The sequence below is a fragment of the Marmota monax genome, unplaced genomic scaffold (assembly GCF_021218885.2).
Source record: "Marmota monax isolate L192 unplaced genomic scaffold, Marmota_monax_Labrador192_F-V1.1 WCK01_AAM20220418_F8-fsc00341, whole genome shotgun sequence".
NCBI lineage: Eukaryota > Metazoa > Chordata > Mammalia > Rodentia > Sciuridae > Marmota > Marmota monax.
Genome location: NW_026694916.1, coordinates 780,519 through 804,937, shown reverse-complemented (window position 1 = coordinate 804,937; position 24,419 = coordinate 780,519). Strand labels below are relative to the sequence as shown.

Below are 24,419 nucleotides of genomic sequence, written 5' to 3'. Positions count from 1 at the left end.
AAGCGAAACCGGGAGGCGGGCCCTGGTGGAGGCAGTGGCGAGAGTGGGCGGGGACAAGAAAAGGGCACGCACAGTTCTTGCAGCCGGGGTCTCTGCGGGCCAATGGGAGAAGCTTGAGGCCTGAAAGCAGTGGGGCGTGGCTTTGGAGGCTCAGGCAACCGGAGGCTGTCCCAGCTCGGACCAATCATAGTGAGGAGGTGGGAGAAGATTAGCCAATCTACGTGCAGGACAGGCGAGGCAGGGGGCGGTGGAGTCTCGCGCGGACGCCGCCGGCTCCTGAGCTTCTGTCAGGGTTGCTGGGCGCGCGAAGGCGGCGGAGGCGGGAAGGTGGCAGTGGTTGAAGGAGCGATTCCCGAGTTGTGGGGAGGAGGTCGGAGGGAGGTGGGCAGCGATGGTGATGGCGGCCAAAAAGGGCCCAGGCCCGGGTGGCGGAGTCGGCGGGGGAAAGGCGGAGGCGGAGGCGTCCTCGGAGGTGTGGTGCCGCCGGGTGCGGGAGCTGGGTGCCTGCAGCCAGGCCGGGAACCGCCACTGCTTCGAGTGCGCCCAGCGCGGGGTCACCTACGTGGATATCACCGTGGGCAGCTTCGTCTGCACCACCTGCTCCGGCCTCCTGTGAGTGGACCGGCGGTGGGAGGACAGGGAGCAAGGGCAGAGAGCCAGCCCGGGGGACCACGGGGATCCCAGGTGGTCGGGGAGGCCCAGATCCAGGGGCGAGGGCGGCGGGGGAGGACACAGTCGCGCCAGACACGGTGAGAGGGTCGTCTTCTGTAGAGGTGTTGGGAAGGGAAGCAGAGGGGAGAGAAGAGCAAGCTGGAGTCGCGTTGCGGAGAGAAGGGTGGGGGCTGAGGAAGGACACCCGGAGACGATGGAGAAATTCCCTGAAGGAGGCGAGGCGAACTGCAGGTGCGGAGACAGAAAGTGTGGAGAATTGAAGGGAACGTGGGGTGAGCTAATGGAGTAGGGATTTAAAGGGCCAGAAAATGGCATACACCTTTAAAGGAAACTTCTTGTAGGTGGAAGGCAAAAAGGTAGGGAAAGCTGGACTCCAGATGAATAGTGCCTCCCCCCCCCCACCTTTCTGGCTTGTGCCCCTCCTGAAGTGTCAGATGCAGGAACCAGTTGAAAATAGGTGAGTTAACCCAGTCTAGAGATAGTATCAGATAGGGAGCCAGGGTTCAGGTGCAGACCTAATCTTGCAGAGCTTTGGAATGCTACCCAGAAGGTTGACTTCTTACGAAATCTCAATAGTTGAGAACCAGAGGGTTACCGTAGTAGAGAGCTTAACTTTTTCAAAAAGTATGGGATGAGACATCCTTAAATATAATCATTTACACCTTTTTGTTTGCCTGCATCTAGTCAACTCTTTCTAAATTGGGTAGGGTTTGTAATGCTACCCTTGACACTGACACTGTATTTGATCATGCCAGAGATACTTCAGTTCTAGCCCAGATTTCTGCTTATATAGTAAGGTTCCTTCACCCCAGCGAATTATCTGATTAGATGCTTGATTAACATCTGATACCATTCATAGATCTCTGGTCTTTTTTTTTTTTTTATAAGTTTCCAAGGGATTTATTTTGCCCTTTTTTTAGTATTAATATACGTTATTTTCTGAACAAGAAAAGCTTTCCTTGCTCTTACACCTTTAGGAGCCAAAAAATAAGCAGTATTGTTCTTGCATGACAGATGGGAGAACAGAAGCAAAGAGGTTTAGTAACTTTTCCAGTGCCATATGGGGGTTGCTGTTTTCAGCACTTGTTGTTTGATATTAGTTATGATCATGGCAGACCAGAAATGAGGAATTTCTGGAAACGTAAGATACTGTTTGGAACTATTTCTCTACTTTGTTTTACCTCCTTTGTCACATTTATATGTTCTGATCATCCTCACTCATATGTTGTAAGGATGAACTTCATTTTGGTCTGAGTAAAAGCCATTGTGACTCTTGGGACAATAATTTAGAACCCAAAAAGGAGTGTGCCATGAGACCAATTCTCAAATGAAGTAAGAGAGTAGAGACTTGAGACTGAGACAAATACTCTGTGAAGACAAGGAGGAAAGTTTGGGAATTATTTATGTAGCATAATGTAGAAAGAGAAAGGGCTGATTCCTGAAGATGCTGTTATGAAAAGGAAAATTGGGTTAGAAGGCCTGGGAAGAAATAAAGGAAAGTAGGGGGGATAACATGGATGGTCCCCAAGAGCTAGGTATTGGAAGAAAATATCAGGAAATGGTGTTAATCCATTTCTTGGTTAGTGGTGATGGCATGGAAGATAAAAGTCTGAATAAATAGGCAGTGCTCTCACATCATTATCATTTTCTAGATCTTGATTTAAAGTATTCCACAAATAACATTTCACTTCTGTAATGAGTATCCCTCAATCAAGACAGAAGGAAGGCCAAGGGATCTGGGCCACATTAAAAACCTGATTTCTTTTGGTGGAAATGTTAACTCCTTAAATATTGATGGACAATTTTCAGAACCTTACCACTTTTCCGCATGGTCCCTATCACTATTGTGGGTCTCACTAATGAAAAGTCAGATGCCAGTGATCAGGGCATACGCTAGATGGAGGTGGCTATGGCCTAAGGATTGATAGTTTAACAGGGAATTATCTAAGGAGGCCTGTATCTCTCTGGAATGTATGAACCTCAAACTGAGTGAAACTCCTTAGGGATATACATTCCTGTGGGACCAAATAAGAAGAATCAACTAACCCTTTTGAAGATTCAGGAAATTCTGGGGCGGGGTTATAGCTCAGTGGTAGAGGGCTTGCCTCGCACTTGTGAGGTACTGGGTTTGATCCTCAGCACCACATAAAAAAAATAAATAAAAAGATATTGTGCCCATCTTTTAAAAATATGTTTTAAAAAAAAAGATTCAGGAAATTCTAAGCCAGGCATGACAGTGCATGCCTATAATCCCAGCAACTCAGGAGGCTGAGGCAAAAGCTTCGCAAGTTCCAGGCCAACCTCAGCAACTTAGTGAGACACTCTCAAAATTTAAAAAAAAAATTAAAAGGGCTGAGGATGTAGCTCAGTGGTAGAGCACTACTGAGTTCAGTCCCTAGTACTGCAAAAAGAATTTCTAGAAAGGATGTATTTTGGTAAAACTTTATGAGAATTACTGAAGGAATGAATTCTGGAGACAGTAGACTTTAGAGAACATAATTTTGGAAGTTAGGAAATGAGAAGTGAGGACAACACTTTGTTAGCAGGAAGTAAGAGTTGAGTGAAGGATCAAGAGACTGGGCCAATGAATAAGGCTGAACTGAAGACATGGTGAGATAAGAAGGAGAGAAATATCAGGGAAAACTCTTAAGAGAGCTGGAGTTCCCCAGGCTATGACTGTTTGCCTAGGCTGTGGTGGAACTTCTCATTAGAAATTGGATTTCTGATAAGCATGGACTAGGGTAAGGCATATAAACCTTTTACAGGGATCTTAAAGTATTACCTTGTCCCTGCTATGGGAAGGGCTAGGAGCTGGCAGGTATGCAGAATATGTGAGGCAGGGGATGCCTTTTTCTGGCTGCCAAGTGAAGAGGGCACATAGTCCAGCAGACAATGAAGAGTCCTGGTCCATAGTAACACGTAGACCAGTTAGCATCTTAAGTCCATGTGTTGATTGACATAGATTAGAATTTTGTGGTAGTGGGAAGTGAAAATTATGGTAAGCCAACAACCTGCACATTTATTCATTCAGTTAGCTGACAAATGTTTCTTGAGTCCCTATCAATGTTTTAGGTTCTGGAGATAACGGTAGCCGCAAAACCTCCATCTTCATATAGTTTGCTTCCTAGTGAAGGCCATAAAGAAGTTCTTCTGGGCTGGGATGTTGCTCAGTGGCAAAGCATCTGCCTTGCATTTGCAAAGCCCTGGGTTCAACCCCCAGTTCAAAAAAAAAAAAAAAAAAGACAAAAAAGAAAAGGAAGTCCTTCTATATATAATTGTAGGTAGTGGTAAGTGCTTTGAAGTAAGATAAAGCTTAGTTGGGTTAGAGAGTGATAGGAGCTCACATTGAGATATGATGCAAAGAGAATATTCTTTGTTAAAATGAGGGGCATTTTGAAGGGACATTTTTTAAATACCATCCTCAGCAACCCAGCCAAAGAAAGAAGACAGCAGGATTGGCTTTATTTTGAAGGCCAAATTTTCTGTTGACTGTATTACAAATATGTCTATCTCTTAGGAAGAGGGCATCTTCTGAGGGCAGTGAGAGAACTGCCAGGGGTCTCAGCTGGCTGGTTTGGCTGATGGAGCAAAGCTGACTGTTCCAGCCAAAGTTGAATTTCCTAAGATCTGAAGAAAAATCCACATTTTAATATTGGTGGGTGGGTATGATTCTGCCTTCATCCCTGCGTGGATGAGCTCATTCTTGCTCTTTTTTAATGGGAAATATTTTTTCAACTGTAGGAAATACCTATAGCGTTGGTGTGAGGGCCTGAGAGAGGCTGCTAGTTTCTGTCATTTCTAAATTTACATATGTGCTGCCACAATTGTAGGTCCCAAATTTGACCTAGTTTTATTGATTTGGTTTTCTTCCAATACCTAATTTCCTTAACCTGGATTCAGATCCTTTTAATTTTCCCATATGCTTATTAGTTACAATTTCAACTCCCCTACTAGAGGATGAGCCTGCCATTTAATGCTTTATATGGGGTAGAAATTGCTACTAAAAAAGCATCTATTTCAAAGTAATGCTTTGAATATTCTTTCTTGTTCTGGTTTATCTGATTACCTCTATGGATAAAAGACTTTTCTTCAGAAAGAAAATTGACACCGAGGCCTGTGGTCTTGTTGACATCAGGGATGGTCACTGACTTTGACACCCATTTTTTTTTCAGTCAAGTATGACATGCTTCCATGACCTGGTTGTTTGATCCTCCTTTAGTCCCTTGGGTCTCAATAGTGGAGACTTATCCCTTCTACTTCTGCCCACCTTTACTTTAATAATGGAAATCAACTTAAGGTGGGTAGAGCTCCGGGCTAGGTGTCAAGAGATGTACTTGACAACTGTTTATATAACTAACAGATTCCTACACTACTTGTGCCTTAGTTTCCCTGTCTGGCTTATTACTAGTAGTTATGAGTTGAAGTATTTGTGTCTCCATGGAAGGAAAGGTGTAGTATGTTGTTCAATAATTCAGTACTTTTCCATCTTTCTGGGTTGAGGAGGTGTACATATACCTTGCGCCTAATGAGTCTCTTTGCTCCCTCCCTACCTCCCTCACCTTTTATATTCACCTCTGCTGGCATAAATGGACTGGGCAGGCTACTAAATGACTGATTTAGGCACTTTATTATAGGGGCCCATGAACAACTAGAAAAGCCCCAAGGAAGTAACAAATTACCGAAAGATATGAAAAGAAGAAGGGGAAATGAGAACATGTAAAAATGTTTTGGAATTGAGACTAAAGAGGAACATAGCTGGTAACACTATCAGGCCTCTACCAGGCTCTGTCCAATAGGAGAGCTGTTTATTATTTCTGCTGAGGAATAACAAAGGAAATGGGTTAGAGCAAAATTGAGATTAGAAAAAGTTTCCCTAAAATTAGTGATATTGACCCTGGAGCAGATTAAAAGAAAAGCCTTCTATTTGGAACTTTTCAAAGGGACTCTTAGTAGTTTGAGTCCGAGAAGCTAAATGGTTTAGCTGTCATCTGCTTAGGCAGAGGAGTGGAATCCCAGGAACAGAGAAACCCATTCTAGGGTATATGGATTTGAACACAAATATTAAGAGGTGAGGAATTCCCAAGTTCAAATTTGGCACAAATAAAAGAACTTGGGTGCTGGGTGGAACTGGTTTTTTCCATTGTTGACCTGGCAGAACCTTCTTATCTGAGCAGCTGAGCAGGTTTGATGCTTTTATGGAGCCAGATCGAAGCAAAATATAGGCCAGCTTGAGGGTGATGACCACAGGAAAAGCAAAAGGTGTGGTATTTGTGGAAATGGTTGTATGCTTCATGGAACCAAGGGAGAGGAGAGAGAAGGAAAGAGAATTGGGCAGACTAGAATTTACACGGGCAAGACTTGCCAAGTATTTCAGAGTACTTCAAATGTTGTAAGGAGCCTAGTGAAAAAGAAACTAAAGTAGTTAAAGACAGCACAACTAGCTTAAGGCTTGAGTCCCAGTAATATGCCTGCTTTCAATTGGAAAAATGCGCCTTATTTTGGACAAATTGATATCTGTTTTTGCCTAGCACCTTGGGGGTAAAAGTAACAGAAAGGATCTGCTGTGATAACAGAAGGGCAGCGCCTCCTTCTAACTTTCTTCTTTTAGGAAGAACCTGAGAGTTTTGTTGGGGACACTGGGTACATATCAGAAGGTTGGATCTGTTTAATTCCAAGCCAGTGACTCACATCTGGCCAATTGCATAGCCCTGTTATGTACCCAACAAAATGCAGCACACCTAGACCATTTGCTTTCAGCTGCTGGCAGGAGAGGGTTCATTTCTAAATTGTGTCTCTCAGCCAGCAATGGCTTCCCTATGATTCAGAAAGAAACACTGACTCATAAGCCATGTAACTAGGCCCTCTTCCTGAGCTGCAGAGTGTTGCCTTGTAGAGAATTCTCCCTGCCCCCAAACTGTGGCTCTGGTTATACATAATCCAGTCTACAGACATCAAGGTCAGAGCAGTGCTTTTTGTACTGTGCTGTGGAAACATCCTGTTCCATCAGATTCATTTGGTCCAAAGCACTTAAATCACTTCTTACTTTCTCTGCCTTTCCTTCATCCCATCATCCCCCATCTCCACGCCCCCTGCCCCCCCACCCAAAAAAAAACAACTCCAAGCTCAGCCATAAGAAGTTCTGTTGTTCTAAGCATCCCTTTTGATTGATGCCTGGGTGAGCTCCCCTCCTCCCCCTGACAAGGAAGCGCACCTCCCTGTTTATATTTTGCTAACAGTTCCTGGTTGTCCTTTCAGGAAATGTCAGTGACCTTCATGTGATAGGCTTAGGATTTATTTTTCTAATGTAAACATAACACGTTTTACCATTCCCATGACCATTTCTCTTTCTTCTCGCACTGCTGTGTCCTGGAGATACATTCTTCCTAATCTGTCAGTGTCCGACTGAATAGCTTCCTACACTGTAAAGAAGTACTTGTATGCAGGTTCTCGAGTCCTTCTTGTAAGTTCCTGGGGGTCAAAAACTAGGTCCTGATATTTTTGTATCCCCCAAAGTGCCTACCGGGTGCACAGACCTGTGTCTGTGCAAAGCAAATATTTGTTAGTGGGAGGTGAAGAGGAAACGACCAGGTTCATAGGCACAGTGAGGTCAACTCTGGCCAGACTTCAAAAGGCGGGGCATTCTGAACAGAGAAGCCTAGTGGTTAAGGTGAGAAGAAGCAATGGAAAGAGTATAAAAGCAGCCTGGCTAGAATTAAAAATGAAATCAGGCTGAGCCAGTAGCAAGAGAGGCCTTAGGAGAAAAAATTGGACTTGGACTATCTCAGAAATGTGACTGTAAGAGTCTTCAGGGAAGATCATATTTAAGAGGTACTGTTTGGTGCACACCTGTAATACCAGCAACTGGAAGGCTAAGGCAGAAGGACCCAAGTTTAACACCAGGCTGAGCAGCTAGCAAGTCTCTGTCTTGGGGAGGGGGGAAGCAAAAAGAGGCTGGGGAGGCACACAGTGGTGGAACCTTTGCCTGGCATGTACGAGGCTCTGGGTTCAATCCCAGTATTAGGGAGGAAAAAAGAGCTGTTGTTTGAGTTTGCTGTGTCCGACCAAAGCCTTCCTTTTGGCTCTCCTGCTCTTGTTTCCTTAGGGCATCAGTCAGCTTTGATATTGCTTGTCTTTTCTAAGGGCATTTTGAGACCCTTTACTTGAAAGTCTAGCAGCAGAATTGTTGAAAATGATCTCCGCTGAAGCCCCCTGTGTCCTGTCCTTTGTTAGAATTCCTTAATGAGTAATTTATCATCCAAAAGAGAAGCCGCCCTTCACTGTTCACTCTGTACTGTGTCATCTGTCCCACTCCCCGCCCCTCTCCTGTCACTTACACTGACAGGTTCTCTGCCATTCTCACAGACTCGTCAGGAGCACCTTTGTTCTGTGTGTGCACCTGTGAGCGTGAACATGTTTCTCCACCTTCTTTATGAATTTTCAGGATTTCCCTTTGGTAAATGTCCTTATCTATTTCTTCTCCCTTTGTTTTCCTGAGGACATTAGCTGGGACCCTATTCCAGTTTTATGGTCGACCCTCAGTATCTGTGGGTGGAAGATTCCCCAACCCTTATATAAAATGGCAAACTATTTGCATAGAACCTACGCACATCCTCCTGTATATTTTAAATTATCTCTAGATTACTCATAATACCTGATACAATATAAAAGCTATCTACATAAATAGTTGTTCTCCTGTAGAGCTTAGGGAATTATAATAAGAAAAAAAAAAGTCTGTACATGTTCAGTACAAACGCAAATTTTTCCTCAAATATTTTTAATCCACAGTTGGTTAAAGGCATGCATGCAGAACCCATGGTAACGGAGGGCCAGCTGACTTTTTAATTCTAACTTCTTGATTTGCCCAGTTTCTTAAAGTTCAAAGAGGTCTCATCCGCTGTGACCCTCTTTCCTGCATATGTCTGTGATCTTTCACTCCCAGGTCAGGTTCATTTGTTTAGGTTTGGCTAGTTGTGTTTTAGCACAATGAGGGCAGAAGGTCTAGACCAGAGTAAAACTTAAGGTGTAAGGAAACCCATGAAGCCCCAGCTGGCTTAGCCCCAAGTTTCCCTATTAGAATACTCCAGAGGCTAATTGAGTGGAGGTAAGGACGCCTTTCCTGCTGTATTCTCTACAGGATGGAACTGGACCCCCTGGGAGTTAACAGAAAACACAGAGCAAACACAAAGCATCTCTACAGGATATACATTTTGGCCAGTGCCATCCTCACATCCCATGGTTGAATATGACTTCTTCTTACTTTTTGAATAGATCTAGACAATCTGGAATCTCAAAGATGGCTTCCTGAAAGAGAGGGTCCCCTCTTATACCCCCCAACACATCACCCTTTTGTGGAGCCCAGGAGAGGCAACTGGCTTAAGGATTCTGGTCACCATATCAGGAATAGTTGTGGGCCTTCATTTTTGCCTTTCCTCATGATTGAGGGGTTTATATTTTCATAGTCTCTGGGACCTTGGGATATGCCCTATCTTTGAAACAATGGCAAAACAGGAGATGGGACATGGTCACATGCCTGAGTTCTTGGAGGTAGCTTCTTAGCCTGTTGGGACCTGAGCCAGGATACAGAAAGCTGTTTCTGGAGGGTAGACTCTGCTTTTTCCTCTCTAAAATGATTAGGTCACAGTATGTCCCTAATTCTTCCCTGTCTCATTCAAGGCTTCCAAAACATTCTTATGTTCCTTCTTTCTTGGAATTAAGAAGCAGCTTTGAATGAGGTTCTTATTTCTTCACCCCATGCTTGGGATCAAACCCGTGGCCTGGGGCTGGGGATGTGGCTCAAGCGATCCTCAGCACCACATACCAACAAAGATGTTGTGTCCGCCGAGAATTGAAAAATAAATATTAAAAAAATTAAAAAAAAAAAAAAAACCCATGGCCTGATGCATGCTAGGCAAGTGCTGTACTACTGAGCTCCACAGCCCCAGGTCTGGGTGGGGCCTCTTTCTGTCTGAGCCTAGCTTGTATGCTGTTGCTTCATTCTTCCTCCCTCCCCTTCTTCTCATAAGCAGACCTGCAGTGCTAACTGCATTATACTTCTCTTGCTTTCTATTTCTCCCCCACAGGAGAGGCCTGAACCCCCCTCATCGTGTCAAGTCCATCTCCATGACAACTTTCACAGAGCCTGAAGTAGTATTTCTACAGTCTCGTGGAAATGAGGTGAGCTCTCACCGAGGGAATGGTTAGATGGTGGTAGTTGCCTTGTCTACCCACGGAGCTTGTCCTCAAGTATAGAAAAACCCCACAGTTTTCTTTTGAGGTCAGGTCTCTCTTAATTTTTTAGTATGTGAGATTTCTTGTATATGTATATTCGTGAATTTAAAGAATCTTAGTTATGTAAATTGTGGTTTGTCCCATTTGAGGAGTGTATGTGTGTGGGGGCGGGGGAGCAGTGTCTCTGTAGGGGTTGCCCCTGGTCAATGGGGATGGGGCAGTTAGCAGTCTGTGTTTCATTCAGAGTTGATGGGCCAGCCCCTCCTAGTGGAGCTGGGGTTGCTCTGCTGCCTTGAGCCTTGACTACCTGGGTTTAAGTCTATGTCATTTACTTGAAAGTAAGTTAAACCCCTTCCTAGGCTAAATCTGCCAATTGGAAAGTTGCTATCTTTGATTTGAGCAGTACTTCTAACTTGCAGGTGATTAGCTTACTTAGACAGGAGTATCAAGGACTCTGAAAATTCTCTCTGATCTCATCCCCACCCAAATTTAGTTGTCTATAATTCTTATGGCTATTTTCCTTTTTTATTGTGCATCACAATATGTAATTATAAATTTATTTTTTATTTATTTAAGATATGACCTCCCCATTAGATTACAGACTTTGTGAGGATAGAAATTATGTCTTATTTGTTTGATATATCAGATCCTAGCACTGTAAAAATGCTCAGTAAATATTTATTGATGAAGACATTGAAAGTGGTATATCAATGAAAGATACATCTTTTCATATTTCAGTTTCTCTGCTCCATTTTCTCTGTCACCTGGCTCTATTCCTTCAGGTTTGCAGAAAGATTTGGCTGGGTCTTTTTGATGCTCGGACATCTTTAATACCAGACTCTAGAGATCCTCAGAAGGTGAAGGAGTTTCTCCAGGAAAAATACGAGAAGAAAAGATGGTAAGAAAGAGGAAAGAGATTGCTGTGGAAACATGAGTCTAAGATGTGTTTCATCTGACCTTCCAATGTCCAAATTAAAGCTAGGTTTGGGCTGGGTATGGTGGCACATGTCTATAATACCAGCGATTTGGGAGGCAGAGGCAGGAAGATCACAAAGTCAAGACCAGCTTGTGCAACTTAGCGAGACCCTGTCTCAGAAAAAGGGGAGGGGGTCTGGGGATGTGACTCAGTGGTAATGAGCTCTGGTTTCAGTCCTCATTACCAAAAATAAATAAATAACTAGATTAATTAATAGGGCTAGGCATGTAGGTCAGTGGTAAAACACCCTGGGTTTTATTCCCGGTACCAAAAAAAAAAAAAGCTAGATTTGGGTTCCACTCAGATTCAATCAGGGCTAAATTCTGGCTTCAAAATAATAAATTAACATGAAAGGACATCTTGTCATCAGCTCCCAACCCAGCAATTTTGATGTCCCCTCTTTTGGGGAGACTATAGCCTGTAGAGCAAGGAGGTGGGCTTGTAGAAGTGTGAGCTAGTTTTTATAACTCCACTGATCTTTATATGGGGAGAGATGGTTGCAAGCTACACATCCTGTAGCTTTATGCTTTTCATCAATCATCTTACCCATGGTTTATGGGTATTCAGTTTTCCTAATGAGGAAAACATCATCTCCATTCTCCCTTGCCTTTTTTATCCCCAGGTTTTCTCTCCTCTTGTTGCCCATTGGCACTTATATATAGTTAGGGTAACTATTAGGTGGAGAAGAAAATGCAGAGAGAAGGGAGACTGACATGGATAAAACTATGTTTTGAGTTCCTCATTAGAGTGTCTCAGAATTAGATGCTTACTGAGCAGGGACTGCTTGTGCTATGGTAGGAGGGGATTTTTATCAGAAGTAACATGAGCTGGAGGACAGGATAGATTGTGAGCACTAAAAGGATGAGATATTGACACCTTTTCTGTGGGCTTGAGAAGGACGAATCTGAAGAAATATCCAGAAAGTAAAAAGGGTGACCTTGAATCAGAAATTGAAAAGTAGGCCCATCAGCATTATTGAATGTATTATTACTTGAAACATGCATGGTTTGAGATGTCAAAATAGGAGGGGGGGAGGGGCTGGGGTTGTGGCTCAGTGGTAAAGTGCTCACCTAGCACGTGCAAGGCACTGGGTTTGATCCTCAGCACCACATAAAAATAAATAAATAAAATAAATGTATTGTGTCCAACTACAACTAAAAATAAATATTATTTTTTTTTAAAAAGAGGACGGGGAGAGGAGGAGAAGGAGACACAACCTAGAGTAAACTCTGTGTTCCTGCAGAAACAATGAGCATCAAAGTGCTAAGGGGCAGCCAGGGCAGTGACTCATGCCAACAATCCCAGCAACTCAGGAGGCTGAGGCAGGAAGATTCCAAGTTCAAGGCCAACCTCAGCAATTTAGCAAGACCCTGTCTCAAAATAAATAAAAAGGGACTGGGAATGTAGTTCAGTGGTAGAGTCCCCCTGGGTTCAATCCCCAATATGGGGGGGGGAAATGATATGCTCAAGGACAAGATCAAGAAAGAGGCAGAACTTTACTAAGTTGCTGAATTCCCTTTACCCACAAAAAGGTGATCAATAAAGAAAAAATAAGAGAGACCTTTGACCCCTATTACCTGTGTTTTCCTAAGCACCTAAGTTTAACATGGTCCAAGGTTTTAGCTCTCTCTTTACAGTCTATTTTTCCTCAAAGGTATGTCCCCCCAGACCAAGTCAAGGGGCCCACTTATACCAAAGGCAGTGCCTCCACCCCCGTCCAGGGTTCCATCCCAGAAGGGAAGCCCCTTCGGACACTTCTGGGGGATCCTGTGCCACCTCTCTCGGATGCTGCCTCCACTTCAAGCCAGGTAACTCTCAGAACTGTCCTTCAGGTTTACGCTGAGATTTGGGTTAGACAAGGCAGGCTTGAGACAGGGGTTTCATTTTCCTGCTGTTACCTGTAGCTTGCATCTGTCACCCTGGCCATCCTGTCTTTTGGAAGACAGAGCCCAACAGGAAGTGGTATTTAGGGAAGTCAGTTTCATCTCCAATCCTGACCATTCCCTTTGAGGAACAGAGTGGGGGCCAGGATACTGCTTCTAGTACCTGGAAAGATGAGGCAGCAGCTCCAGGGCACTGTCGGAGACATTCATGTTTATTGCAGGATTACTTGACTAATGCACTCTAAAATATGTGGTTCTGGGAATGGTTGTACTGAGAAAAAAAGGACGATTTGAGTTATGAGAAGAGCTGAGGCTTCTGCCGGGAAGCCTCTCAGTTGAGAGGAGGCGCTCACTCTCTGCTTTCTCCACTTGGCTGTCTGGGGGCTTCCTGGGGAGTCATAGAGGGGTCTGGTTCTATCTAAATGCCATATGCAATTCTTCTCCAAGTCTGTCAGCCAATCTCAGGCTCGGCCAGCCCAGGCCCGGACCTCCCAGCCTCCTCCTCATTCTTGCACCAAGAAAGCCAGCACCGACCTGCTGGCTGACATCGGTGGAGACCCTTTTGCTGCTCCCCAGGCAGTACCTGCTTTTGCGGCATTCCCAGCCTTTGGGGGTAAGTGGAACTTGTGACGAGCACCCCCTATAATATATACACCTATAACACAAGACATTTAGTCCCTTGGGGTGCCAAGGTTTCCTGTGGTTCTAGATCTCTCCACACCAAAGCATGTGATGGTCATTCTGAAGCAGCCTGGATGGAAAGATTCAGGTGTATAATGAGGCAGGGATTCCATTCAGGAGTGCAGACATGAAGCACTGCAGCTGGAGGCTCCTTGCACCTCCTTAAGAACACTAGAGGAGCCTTTTTATTTCTTTCTTTTATAAAGATGGAAGGAAATGAATTAGCATGTTCCTTTTCCTTGCCTTCTTCCCAGACACCAGCAATAGCCAGTAGAGGGTTGAACAAAGCGATATCTAGTCTCCCTTTTGCTTTTTCAAGCCCCTTGCCCCACCAAAAAAATTCTTTCACATGATCCTGCCATAAACTAGGCCCTTAAAAAAAAGTCATGGAGTGACTTTTATCCTCATGGAGTGAGGATAAAAGATGGTAGGAAATGAACTTGGAGGCTTCTGGATGCCCCTTTCCCCACTTGGGTCTAGTTCTCAGCCCCAGACTCCTTCCGTTTCCCTCTGAAGAGGACCTGTGGAAAGGCAGACGTCCTGTCAGAGCAATCCCTGGTCTTTAGAATTAGCACACACATTATGTAGACATGCATATGCTTTTTCTTCACATAACCTTTATATTCCCTCTGCCTAGTCCAGACACCTACCCATGGAGGTTTTGCCAACTTTGATGCCTTTGGCAGCAGCCCTGGCTCCTCTGCCTTCGGAAGCCTCCCTCCAGCGGGCCAGTCCCTGTTCCAGACCCAGCCAACCCCAGCAGGTAAACTGTCCCACCAGTTTCCTTTCTGTCTTCCAGCAGCATCAGCCGTCCACATCCATACATCACCCTTCATTCACATCCCTGCTGATAAAAAGAACTGTGCAAAGGAAGCAGCACAGAGAAGAAGCTCTAGGAGAGGACGAGGGTGGTCTGACACATGCCTGTCAGGGAGAGGGGGTGCTCTGGTTCTGTTCTTCATGTAAGGAAAGTGGCTGCAGTTGCTGCAGGGGCTATACATTTTCTACCCTGGAAAATATCTGACTGGGAAGTCTGAAGACCTAAGTTGAAGAAAAATTGAGTAAGGACAGGACCTTTTCTCTAAAGTGCTCTGATTTTTTGTGCCATATCCTGTCAAGGGGCTGGGTCAAGTTCACTTTCTTACAAGTACCTACTTATGCCACTGGAGCTCTGTGTAGATCATTTTCTATGTGATAAAAGATGTTGTAAATAAGAAAGCATGAAAGGGACAGGGAGAAGGTATAACATGGAAAACAGACTTTTCTCCAGAAGTCCTCACCCATTCTTCTAAGAGCAAAGGACTGTTAACTTTGGTTCTTATGCAGGAGACTCTCAAGACTCTTTAAAGCATTTGTTCCTCCAAAAGTCCCCAGGCATCAGTCTTTGTAGCCTTCAGACTGTCATTCTTTTAGACATCCTGGACACAAGAGAGGGCAACTGGGGTGCTGTAGAGACCAGATGTTGGGGGACAAGCTAGTGACACACCCTCTCTTTCTCCCTTCCTCTAACCTCCCTTCCCCTGCTCCACTCTCAATGCCAGCCAGTCGGATGCTAACTGGAAGCTGCAGCTTTGGTAAGTTATTCTTCCCACCCTACAGCCTACCCAGGGTCCTCTGATCATAGAGTTTTGAAGTCTGAGAGTGTCCTTTTAAAATGGGTATAGCTCAATGGTAGAGCACATGCTTAGCATACATGAGACCCTAGGTTCAATTCCCAGTACCACAAACCCAAAAAGTTATAAAATTGAGCCACTTTATAGATGAGGCAGTGAAGCAGTTTACCTGATTGTGGAGCCTGCAGAGCGGCAGAGCTGTGACTTCTTGACTCTCACTCTGCCCACAGCCTTCCACTGTGCCACTGAGAATTGCTGTGTTGTTTTTGTTTTTATTTTTTAATGGAGACATTTTATATTGATAAAAATTAAAATTATCAATTAAATTAAAATTCATAAAGACATTCTTAAAATCATGCCCTTAAAGTAACTGACAGTATAAACTTGAGATTCACAAAGTAAAAACTATTAGACACATTTAATAAACCAATGCAGTAGGAGACTATAATATACTCTCACAAGATAGATAACATTGATAAATAAGCAAGCAAGAAAGAAGAATATAAGTAGAACTTTGTAACCTGTAGATACTTTCTTTTCTTTCCTTCTTTTTATGGTGGTGGCATGCACTCTACCACTGAACTGCATCCCTAACCCAAAATATGTTTTATTGTTAAATATATGACCCTTTTATAATTTGACCATGTACTAGGAAGCAAAAATCTCCATAAATTCCAACAGAAAAACAGTATAGGTCACTTTCTTATAAGTATCATGTGCTGACTACGCCACTGGAACTCCACATAGATCACTTTCTATGTGATGGAAGATGTTCTTAAAAAAAAACTTCAAGGCATGGAACAGATAGAAAGAAGATATAACATGGAAAACAGACAAAAGTTAATATCCATGAAGTATTTGTTAAGCTTCTGTAAGTAAGAAAGAAAGAATAGGAAGATGACTAAGAGATACAAACAGATGATACTCAGAAAAAAAAAATATGAAAATAATCCTCAACCTAACAAAGAAGAGAAATGCAACAAGGATAAGATAATTTTTCATATTATATTGGCAAAATTTTTAAAGATTGATATTGGCCAGTATTATGTGGGGAAAAATGGACCCTTTGGGCACTGTTGGCCGCAGTGTAATTGACATAGGAATATCCAGTTTAGCAAGAGAAAGGGAGTGGGAGCACTAGATGTAACAGCCTAGAGGAGGTTGCTTCTTATTTTATTTTATTTATTTGTTATTCTAGTGATGCTGGGGATTGAACCCAGGGCCTCACACATGCTAAGCACATGCTTGCATCACTGAGCTATACTCCTAACCCAAGGTTGTTTTTAAACCGGCCCCTTCAGAAGAAATGCCTTCCTAGCATAATTGATTGCTTTAAAGACAAAGACAAAGCTTATGGGACAGATCCAGAGAGAAAGAAGACCTCAGCAGTCCCACAGCTGTCCCAGGCATTGAACCTTTTGTCCAGTATCTAGTTGTCTCAAAAAGCAGACACTCTGTAGCCAAACCCAGGGCCAGTCAACATTTTCAAAGATCTTGCTATGGCCTGGAGCATTCACATAGTATGTCAGGAGGAAGGAAAGATTTCCACTTTGCAGTTGAGGAAATTAGCTCACTCTGGCCAATAACTTGGCTAAAACCAAATGCTGATAAGTGGCAAAATCCATTCACTTTCTGCCAACCCATACAAGAGTGTGCCTATGAATGTGACATAATGAAGTATTGCTCTTGGGGCTGGGGTTGTGGCTCAGCGGTTAGAGCGCTCACCTAGCACCCGCGAGGCCCTGGGTTTGATCCTCAGCACCACATAAAAATAAATAAACAAAATAAAGGTATTGTGTACAACTAAAAAGTAAAATATTTTAAAAATATTTTTAAAATATTTTTTTAAAAAAAGAAGTATTGCTCTTACCTACCTGTATGAGGTCCTGGGTTACGGGGGCGGGGGGGGGGGGGGAACATGATTGGGAATGGAGTAGGAAAATAGATTTTGAGGTGAGTGTTGCTTTTGACAAGCCTGGTTTTATTTTTATATTTCTGAGGAGCAGTATGGAGAGGTGAGATTTCTAAAACTGCAATTTCCCTAAAACCCTTCTAAGGCAAATGTGTAGAAATCAAGCTGCATGGAGTTGAGGCTCTGTAAGTATATAAGCAGCATAAGATATGTGCTCAAGGGCTCACTATCACTTTCAGGTGGCTTCATTTGTAAAAATGCCCCCGTGTGTGCAGGGTCCTGAAGCCACCTGGGTTAGGGCCAGCTCTGCCCCCTAGTGTCCACAGTGAGGCACAGCAAGCCTGCAGCCTGGCAGGAGCTGAGCCTCTCCCAACCTGGTAGAGTGGAAGGCCTGGTCCTTACTGGGGAAAGCTCTAGAAACTTGAGGACTCAGGACAGTGCCAAAGAATCTCACTCATCTGAGGAGAGGGAGCTGGGTTTGCTGGAAAGTCCATTTACTCTGAATCAGACAAGGGAAAGGCTGGGGCCTGGAGAATCAGTAGAACTTCACCTGCCTTACAGACTATGGTCAGAGGCTGGATGGCCAAGTGTACACAGTGGCATTATAGCCTTGCCTGGGAGGAAGCTGGGAGCTGTAACTTGTTCATCTAGAAAGCCTGGGCATTTGTGAGGGAGGTGGCCAAGGAGGCACTGACACTCAGGAAGATGAAGCTGTTCTCCAGGACTGGTTGCAGGTAGGCATAGACATCTTGTCACCCCTGCTCCTTTCTGAACTGCTAGGTATTGTCATTTATGCCAAATGCCTGGCACAGGGAAGCTCCCCTCAAGAAGGATAAATACAGCCTTTAGCAGAGGAAGAGCATAGAGATTCAAATTACAGTTCTGAGGCATTCAGAAAGACCCAAAACTGTGCTGATGAGAAATCAGGCTGTGGTCATAGGGGCCAGGGAGCAGTGAAGATTTGGGAGCCAGCCTGGCTTTGCCTTTCCTTTGCCTTGAGTCTTTATTTTTCCCTTTCCCTTTTTCTTCCTCTTGTGTGTCAGAAAAAACAGATGTTTCCATTTGCAAATGTTACCCCCTTGTCCTTTCCCACTTTCTACAGGGTTTTGTCCCATCGGCCATCTTACCTGAGTTTCCCCGTCACTTTTTCTGGTCCTTTCCTTTTTTCCTACAGATATTTAGTTTTCCATCCTACATAATATTTCTACAGCCTTATCCACACCATCTCTGCATTCTTGCTTGCTTTCTATAACTGTGCCTCTGGAAAGAGGAGTCTGTAGACTTATTTACTTTTTTATCTTCCTGTTTTTCCATTTTTTTTATACTTTTTTAAAATATTTTTTCTAGTTGTAGATAGACACAATATATTTATTTATTCATTGTTATGTGGTGCTGAGGATTGAACCCAGTGCCTCACACGTGTGAAGCAGGTATTCTACCACTGAGCTGCAGCCCCAGCCCAGGTTTTTATACGTTTCAAGGCATAATATACATAGTATTCCACACCTTGATTTTTTTAACCTAACAGTACTATTAAATCTTTTTTGACAATACATTAAGAGCTTCCTTATTCTTTTTTTATTTTTATCTTATTTTTGATGGTGGTGAAGATCAAGTCCAGGGTCTCAAGCTAGACACACACTCTACCATGGAGCTACATCTCCACAGACCTTTTTATTCTTTTTTTTTTTTTTAAAGAATTCCCAGCTGGTAAACTTGTCTGTCTTTATTTTTTTGTGGTGCTAGGGATTGAATCCAGGACCTCACACATGCCAGGCAAGCACTTTACCACTAGACCACACCCCTAGCCCCTCCTTATTTTTTATAACTGCATAATACTCTATTATAGTATGTATATGTCATGTTTCATCTAATTAGTCCCTTGTTGATGAATATTTGTGATGGTTTTGCTACTAATTAGTGCTACACTTAATAATTATCCTATATGTGTTATGCTTTGCACATTTGCAAGTTGTATTTGTAAGAAAATTCCTACCAATGAAATTGCTCTAGTGAGGAACACAGTTGATACAGAAATAAATGCATATCACTATAAATATGTTGAGGGCTCCAAAGGAAAAAGGAAAAGGTTGTATGAGATTCTGGACACAGTGGTGCACACCTGTAATCCCAGCAGCTTGGAAGGCTAAGACAGGAGGATCTCAAGTTCATAGCCAGCTTCAGCAACAGCGAGGTGCTCAGCAACTCAGTGAGACCCTTTCTCTTTAAAAAAAAAAAAAAAAAAAAGGACTAGAGATGTGGCTCAGTGGTTGAGTGCCCCTGAGTTCAATCCCTGGTAAAACCCCCCACCACCCTTCTATGAGAAGAAAACCAAGATCAAACCAGGGGTCAGGGAAGACCCATCCACAGATAGTCTTCTGTTGAGCCCAGGGTGAGCAGGAGCTAGTGGCCATGACCATGGATGGGGCCTATCCTTGAGGCCCTAGTCCAAAAAGGTTCAAGGAGGCCCTTGTTCTCGTGAATTTCCATCTGAAATAGCCATCATGTGTTTGCCTCTGCTCCTGGAAGTGGTTATTTCTGTCATAGGTATGATAGATAGTGCCTTGCATTTGAGTTATACTTCACAGATTTCAAAATCCTTTCACATGTCTCACAGGGTCTTTATGGACACAGAATGAGAGGGCAAGAAAACAAATAGGCTCAGGAGAAGGGGATGGTTTGCCAGAGTCACAGCAAATGGCAGAGCCATGTCTAGACTCCAGTTCTTCTGACTACCCATTCAAATATCCAGTCCTCAAGTACTGGACACTGTCATGCAGTGGACACTTGTTAAAGTGAATTTTACTTCAGTAGTAATGAGTCTTCCAGCACACTAAAAATAAAGCCTTTTTGCATTTGTGGCCACAATTTACCTTTACAGCAGCCCACAGTGATCACCAGGGTCCCACGATATATAGATAAGTCTGAATACAGACAAGGAAGTTTTTGGGAAATTACAGGGACTTGGGCCAGGGAGCTCCCCCTGAGATGAGATTACTTGGAATCACCAGGACTTTTGGTCCTCGTGCTCTCTAAGGTTTCCATGTGGGCCTTGCCCTCTGTGCTGCTTCTCATTGGCTGTGAAGATGTGGGGGACAGGAGAGCCTCTCAGTTGGCCTGGCCCCGTTTGTGAGCAGTGCACCCAAGCTCAGGGCGTCAGTCAGGGGCCTTCTGCAGGGGCAGCTGGATGGGAGAGTGCTGACCGTTGGAGACTCTGCTTATCAGCTCTGGTGGCATGTGCACAGTCCCTGCACAGCTCCTGAGTGTGCTCCAGACTTGCTGTCCTTCACAGTGCCTCGGCTTGCTCCTTCATGTAACATGTCAATGAAGAAAAATGCTGGTTTGAGGAAGGGACAGACTTTTCCATCTGGGATGTGTCAGCCAAACTAGAGGAGGAGGGAGGAAGGCCTGACATAGGACAAATTATTTTCTTCTCACAGTGGAGGTGTCACATGCTAGGGAGTTTCAGGAGGGCTGGGCTGCCACTGCCCAGAACTCTCAGTGGGAGACAAGTCTCCCAAGTTGGGTGGTCTGTGGAAAATGGGCTGGCTCCAAGAAGCCAGGATGCCCTCCTGTCATCCTTCCACCCTACTCCAAAACAGCCCATCTCCATCTCTTCTTCTGCCCTTTCCTCCTCTCACCCAAATCCTGCCTTTTCTCTCCTGTGGTTGCCCAGGGAGTAGCCAGTCAGCTCCGTTTGCTGCCGCTCCTCTTGCAGCTGCCAGCCAGCCCAATAGCCTCACAGATGTGGGCAGCCTCCTGGGACCTGGAGTGTCAGCTGGAGGTGTCCCTGGCAGGTAGGTCCAGAAATGGAGGGACTCGCCTTAGAGCTAGCAGCACTTTGCCAGCCTGATTGCTCCCTTGGCCTACTCACCTCCCCTCATGCTCCCTTCTGGTCTGTGAGAGCACCATGGGTTTTTGTCCTCTGATCCCCTGCTCACCTTTTGTCCCTGGTCCTGGAGGAGATGCATCCTGGCTTTTCTCCCTATATGACAGCATCTTCGGGATGGCTGGTCAGGTCCCCACCCTCCAGTCTGCCACACCTGGCGGCAGCAGCAGCAACACAAGCCTTGCCTTTGGAGGTGAGTCCTGTCTGTGGGTACCAGGGCCAGGAGAGGAGGGATGCTGGACAGAGAGAGGCACACACCAAATTTAGAGGAATACGCCATCATCACTGAATAAGGCAAATAAGAAAAAAAAAAGATAACTGTCTCTTTCTCCCGCCTCTCTGGTTCCTCCCTGGGCAGCCTTCACCAATCCTTTCACCGCCCCCGCCCAGCTCCAGCTGCCTTCCACCAACCCGTTCCAGCCCAATGGCCTGGCCCCAGGTAAGCCACGTGCACTGTCCCTGCCTTGTTCGGACTCTGCAGAGCGTCAGCTCACCTGCAACTCCCAGCCCTTGCCTTTCACGGTCTCCCCCTACTCCTGCTGATGCTACTATCTACCCGCCCAGCCCAGGCCCTCAGTTCTAGGCTGCCCAGCAGGATAAAGGAAAACCCCATGTCACAGAACTGTAGGATTGGTTTAGGGGAACCAGTTCTGAAGGTTGCTTTCATGTTGACTCATAGTGGCAGTGCTTCTCCTGTCTCCATCCTGTGTCCCTCTGGGCACCCAGCTTCTTTCCCTTTTGTGCCCCAAGCCTAAGTCACCAGGAAACTGCACTCCTTTTGTCTGCCCTCATTTAGCCAGGAACTGTGCTCTCCCCACCCTGGCCCTCCACAGCCTCTGCTTCTGTCCCCTCCAACTCCTGGTCATCCCTGTCCTTGGCTCACTGAAGCTCCAGGGCTGGGAAGAGAAGAACAGCTGCAGAGCTGAGCCACATGTGGAGCCATGCCGAGGGGCTCACAGCCGTCAGTTCTCACGGCAGCCCTGTGAGATGTGTGCTGTGCCCATTTTAGAGATGAGAGAATTAAGGCTCAGAGCAGGGTAAAAACTCTCGTGTGTGCAGTTTGATAGTCACAGAGAGCTGCCCCAGTTCATTGCTGTGCCTGCGTTCATAATGACTGTGCCCTCCATGCCACAAGCCCCATAAGCAGGAAGAGGGCAGGTTCAGAGGTTGCAGGAGAAACTGCAGAGTTCTGGGGTTCATGAAGGATCCTGTGCCCCACTTCCCACCAGGGGAGTTTGGGAAAAGTTGTTCTTAGTCCACCTGCAAGAAACTTGCTTGATTGAGTCTCATGTCTTATTCCGCAGGGCCTGGCTTTGGGATGAGCAGTGCTGGGCCTGGTTTCCCCCAGCCAGTGCCACCCACGGGGGCCTTTGCCAGCACCTTCCCCCCAACACTGTTTCCCCCACAAACCTCACTGGCTCAGCAGCAAAATGGTAAGAAAGCCATATGTGCCCTCCTGTGCCCCCTGCTGCTTACTCTTCATGGACTGAGTCCTTTCGTGTCCTTGGGGGTTGGTTCCAGCACACCTACAGATGCTCAAGTCCCTTATATAAAGTGGGGCAGTAGCTGCACGAAACTTCTACATGACTTACAAAACCTAATACAATGTAAATGCTGTGTAAACAGTTGTTTTACCCTACAGTTTAAGAAATAATAATCTAAAAATGCCTATGCCTATTCAGTGCAGATGCACTTTTTATATATATATATATATATATATATTTTTTTTTTTAAATCTTTGGTTGAATCTGAGGATATAGAATCCACTGTACCCACCCACAGACTTCTGCATTAGTTTCCTTTTTAACCAGTAGGGGGACCAGGGGAGCAGCAGAACAGTCCTTGTCCCCTGACTGCTTTATGTTCTTTATTTCTGAATTCTGGAAGGGCCCCTCTTGCTGTCACCTTGGAATAGAGCCTTTGTCCTCCAGGACAGTGGGGCAGCAGCATGAGGGTCCAGACTTGTCAGCTGAGTTACTGCTCTTGCCTACCAGGCTCCTCCTTTGGGGACTTAGGATCTGCCAAGCTGGGACAGAGGCCACTGAGCCAGCCAGCGGGGATCTCTACCAACCCCTTCATGGTGAGTGCCCCAGTTGGCGCTGGGAACAGAATCCTTCCAGAAGGAGCTGTGCACCCTTCCTCATGGAGCTCTGTGTCGCCCAAGCCAGGGAGGAGATCAGCTATAGGGCTTCAGTTCTGGGCCCTGCCCCCTCTAGTGCACCTTCTCCCTGACTCTCCCCTTCCTCAGCACAGTAGCTTCAAGAGAGAAAGGGATCCTGAAGTATATGTCTGTGTTTCTTCTATGGCCGACAACTGTTCTCCCCTAATCTAATAACTTTCTGTTGTTTTCTTTTTAGACTGGAAGCTCATCGAGTCCATTTGCCTCCAAACCTCCAACCACAAATCCATTCTTGTAGCACTGTGTCTTGGGGGCCCTCTTCCCTGCTTCCTGGGGCCCCTCTGCTCCCTAGAGCTCTGGTGACCACTTGCCTGTGGGCATCTCTATGGATTTGAGACCAGAAAGGGCCTGGTTTGCAGGGCAGGGGCCCTGGGGAAGGTGGAGGTGCTAATGCTTTGCTTGGGGCTTCCAGATGAATCTGTCTTGGGTCAGCCACCCAGAAGCTTCCTCCCTTCTCCCTCTGCCAGCTCCTTCCCAGCAGGAGGCCCAGGAGGACTGAAGGCAGGGCTGGCCTGGAGGAGCCATGGCAGTGTGTTTTTTTTTCAAATTATGAATTATGAAGACAACCCTCCTCCCCCTTGGCATATACATGGAGCTCCCTGAAGACTGAGGAGGTCGCGGGCATGGCCTGGATGGCCTTCCCCATAGGACCCACGCTTGCGCCATACCCAGCTCTCCAACACTGTGCTTCTCCTGGACACTACTGCAGTGGGGAAAGCAGGGGAAAGATGAGGCATGGCAATGGTGTGGGAGGGCGGCCAGACAGCCCAGTGCCCTTGGTGCCCTGGCGGGGCCACACCTGCTTCTGTCCACTTCCTTTTTTTGCTTCCCCAGCTCATCCAGTCCTGGCACTCAGGAGGCTAGTTTTACCTGCATACTGACACATGCCCAACTCTGTCAAGCACTTTAGTTAGCCTTTGGTGTCATGTTTGGATACCAGTGTTTTATATTTATACATAGAGAGAATTTTCTAATATAGCCTATTATATATATATAAATATATGTACACATATATATGCACATACATAGACACACACCCAGCCGTGCTGCCTCTCCCAGACAGCTCTTTAACATGGGGAGTGGGAGAAATCCCCATTTGTGCCTGGACCACCAACACTGAGGTCCCAGGGAATGGGAGGAGGGCAGCCATGTGTCCTGACCACCCCAGAGCCTGGGTTTTTCCAGGGAAAGGCTTCATGCAATTGACTGGGACTTGTTTTTTTGTTTTGTTTTCCTTTCTTTTTCCACATGCCTCACCCCCTACCAAATCTCTGCACCAAAGCTCGTTGCAGGCAATGTTAGAAAGAACTGCATTTGAAAGTAAAGGAAATGGCTCTCTGGTCTTGCTTTGGGCCAGCCTGAGGGATCACAGGTCAGCCAACTGAC

At 45.4% G+C, this 24,419-nt stretch overlaps 1 protein-coding gene across 2 annotated transcripts; it reads left to right on the top strand.

Annotated features, from left to right (window-relative positions):
• Positions 1 to 287: 287 nt before the first annotated feature.
• Agfg2 (ArfGAP with FG repeats 2) lies at positions 288 to 24,409 on the top strand. Of its 2 annotated transcripts, XM_046427096.2 has the most exons (13): positions 288 to 612; positions 9,753 to 9,846; positions 10,683 to 10,798; positions 12,531 to 12,684; positions 13,207 to 13,372; positions 14,078 to 14,203; positions 14,982 to 15,014; positions 20,642 to 20,762; positions 20,962 to 21,047; positions 21,213 to 21,293; positions 22,159 to 22,287; positions 22,849 to 22,934; positions 23,212 to 24,409. In XM_046427096.2, the coding sequence occupies exons 1-13, from the start codon at positions 392 to 394 to the stop codon at positions 23,269 to 23,271; spliced, it is 1,473 nt and encodes a 490-aa protein (XP_046283052.1). In that variant the 5' UTR covers positions 288 to 391; the 3' UTR covers positions 23,272 to 24,409. The 2 variants fall into 2 exon arrangements, with proteins under 2 accessions (XP_046283052.1, XP_046283053.1); XM_046427097.2 differs by lacking the exon at positions 14,982 to 15,014 and having other exon boundaries at positions 290 to 612.
• The last annotated feature ends 10 nt before the right edge of the window (positions 24,410 to 24,419 follow it).